The 2823-nt window shown below is 41.9% G+C and overlaps 1 protein-coding gene across 1 annotated transcript; it reads left to right on the top strand.

Annotated features, from left to right (window-relative positions):
• The first annotated feature begins 598 nt into the window (after positions 1-598).
• Positions 599-2401, top strand: bglap (bone gamma-carboxyglutamate (gla) protein). Its single transcript, XM_053637853.1, has 4 exons — positions 599-938; positions 1050-1097; positions 2030-2120; positions 2192-2401. Exons 1-4 carry the CDS (start codon positions 881-883, stop codon positions 2292-2294), a joined length of 300 nt encoding a protein of 99 aa, XP_053493828.1. The 5' UTR covers positions 599-880; the 3' UTR covers positions 2295-2401.
• The last annotated feature ends 422 nt before the right edge of the window (positions 2402-2823 follow it).

Here is a 2823-nt window from a genome sequence, read left to right as displayed (position 1 = left end):
GCATTTATTATTATTATTTTAAACTTATTGGATTTTCTTAAGTAAATGCTCCTGCAAATAATTTACAAGAAAATTTGTTCTTATCCAGCGTGATGAATGAGGCCCAATGTGTGGACCTTCAACGGTCTGATATTATGAAAGGTTTATTTAGGGAACTGCATCTAGATACCGTTTTATTTTAAATATACAGTACAGTGCGGTCCAAAAGTCTGAGACCACATGAACAATCTGGGATTTTTTTTTTCGTTTAAAGTTAATTAGAAATAAACAGAAGGTTTTAGTATTTTGAAATATTTCGAACAAAAAAGTAAATGTTCTATATCTTTAATATTGAAAATTATGCACTATTTCCAGCTCCATATTTAAATGTAAGCAAATGTGTGATACCTGACCGTGTTAACTGCTTTGTAAAAAAGGTCAGATTTTCCACATTACACAAAGGTCTAATCTCTTCGTGTGATCAGACTACACTCTGGATGGATTTGATCAGAAATGGATCTTAAGATTTTGCACAAACTTGTCCATGCCAGGTCGAGTGCACACTGTCAGTAAAGCAAGAAAGGATGCTGAGGGTAGGCCGAGGGTGGGCCGAGGGTGGGCTGAGGGTAGGCCAAGGGTGGGCTGAGGGTGGGCCGAGGGTGGGCCAGCTACTCAGACTAAATTACACCAAAGCTGAAGTTTCAATTTAAAGCACAAGAGCTACAATTTTACATGCACAAAATTATACACAAGCCCAAATCAACCCATGTGTGTGTGTGACTGTGTGTGTGTGTATGTGTGCGTGTGTTATCCGATTCCTCCACCAATCACACTGATCGGGGCTGCAGATATAAACCCTGCGAGTGTGTGAGTGTGTGTGCGATTTTCAACGTGAGCGACGATGAAGACTCTGACCATCCTGCTGCTCTCCGCTCTCATCGGCCTGTGTGCATGCATGGGTGAGTGTGTGTGTTTGTGTGTGTGTGTGTGTGTGTGTGTGTGTGTGTGATGACTATGTTTTACTTTCTACAGATGTTGCGTGTTAAATGTTTGCTGTTACTCTGTTACAGGTGTGTCTGACACAACAGTTAATAAAGCTGATTCTCCCAGTGATGCAGGTAAAAAAATGTTTAAAAGTTGCAGCTCCTCCGAATATCGTTTCCTTGATTTTGCGTTAATTTCTGCGATCACAAAATCATGAAATCCTAGAGGGACTGATTTTTTGCTGAGTAAACTGTTTTTGTTCGTTTTTGTCAGGCTACATGACATACAATCCCTTAACTCGGGGGCCAACAACTAAAGTTTATAACGGTCTGATTACATTAAATTCCTTTCTTAAAGGTCTAGATAAAGGAGTACCACTACAATACTGACAAAAGTTACATTTTAATACCAGACCATTAGTGATTAGTTTACGACAGTTTGTTTTGTTTATTAGTGGTGAAGAAGAAGCCGTTATTAGTCACATGTTCATTACAGCACAGTGAAATGGTTTCTTTCACATATCCCAGCTTGTTAGGAAGTTGGGGTCAGAGCACAGAGTCAGCCATGATACAGCGCCCCCTGGAGCAGGGAGGGTTAAGGGCCTTGCTCAAGGGCCCAACAGTGGCAGCTTGGCGGTATTGGGGCTTGAACCCCCGACCTCCTGTGACCTTCAGTAACCCAGAACCTTAACCGCTAAGCAACAGTTGAGAATAAACACACAATTTTCTGCGCGTTCATCTTTTAAAGTTCTGTTTTCGACCGGAGTGAGTAAATAAAATGACCTAATGTCTCTCGCCCTGTAGCTAGTCTCTAGTCTGATGACCAGCTAAATAATATACATAAATAAAATATGATTGGATAAACCGCAACAGAGCATCTGCTACACAATTGGAGCTGGTTCGCGGCTCAGAAACAGTCTTTAAATTATGGCCAGCTGTTTTCAGGACTCAGTTTGGTCTGCTGAAATACTTTACAGGGCCTGCAGCAGGACTGCGGTCCACCAGTTAACGACCCCTGGGCTAACTTAGATACTACCATTGTGTATGTGTGTGCGTGTGTTTTACAGGCGTGTTTGTGGAGAGAGAGGAGGCATTGATTGTGGTGAGACAGAAAAGAGCAACAGCAGCTGCAGACCTGTCGCTGGCTCAGTTAGAGAGGTATACACACACACACACACACACACACACACACTGTTAGCATGTTTACTCATCATGCACACCCCTTCCAGTCTCCGAGAGGTGTGCGAGGCGAACCTGGACTGTGAGAATATGATGGACACATCTGGAATCATCGCCGCCTACACCAAACACTACGGGCCAATCCCCTTCTAGATGCACACCAAGCCAACCAATCACCTTTAAGGATGCTGGAATGGCCGGGGCCATAGAGAGCCCAGAGTAGATTAGTGCCATATTTGACTGTTATCCAGATTAGAGTAGAAGTGAGTAGTGTTTTATATTGATGTGTGTAACCCGAGAGTGGAAATGTCAATAATGACATCACACGATGACATCATCAGCCGTGCGCATCATTGTGTTAGAGATGAAAGAGGACGTAGTAATTCACATGTCCATATACTTTCTGTAACAAATAAAAGTTAACATTTCAAAAATGCTCTGATTTCCTGATTGTTCTCTTCAGTGATTTTCATTTTAATCTAAAATAAATAATAATAACATATAACTGAGACATGGCGACTTTCACACACACACACACACACACAAACACAAACATACACAAATACACACACACACGCACAAACATACACACATACACACACACACGCACACATACACATGCAAACACACACGCAAACATACACACATACACACACACACGCAAACATACACACATACACAC

This window comes from Ictalurus furcatus, chromosome 12 (assembly GCF_023375685.1).
Source record: "Ictalurus furcatus strain D&B chromosome 12, Billie_1.0, whole genome shotgun sequence".
Taxonomy (NCBI): Eukaryota; Metazoa; Chordata; class Actinopteri; order Siluriformes; family Ictaluridae; genus Ictalurus; species Ictalurus furcatus.
This window is presented reverse-complemented; position numbering and strand designations above follow the sequence as displayed.

Excerpts from the sequence above, each read along its gene's own strand:
- bglap (XM_053637853.1), top strand. The coding sequence starts at position 881 with ATGAAGACTCTGACCATCCTGCTGCTCTCCGCTCTCATCGGCCTGTGT. Across the intron at positions 939-1,049 it reads CGGCCTGTGTGCATGCATGG|GTGTGTCTGACACAACAGTT; the intron begins GTGAGTGTGTGT and ends ACTCTGTTACAG. Across the intron at positions 2,121-2,191 it reads TCGCTGGCTCAGTTAGAGAG|TCTCCGAGAGGTGTGCGAGG; the intron begins GTATACACACAC and ends CACCCCTTCCAG.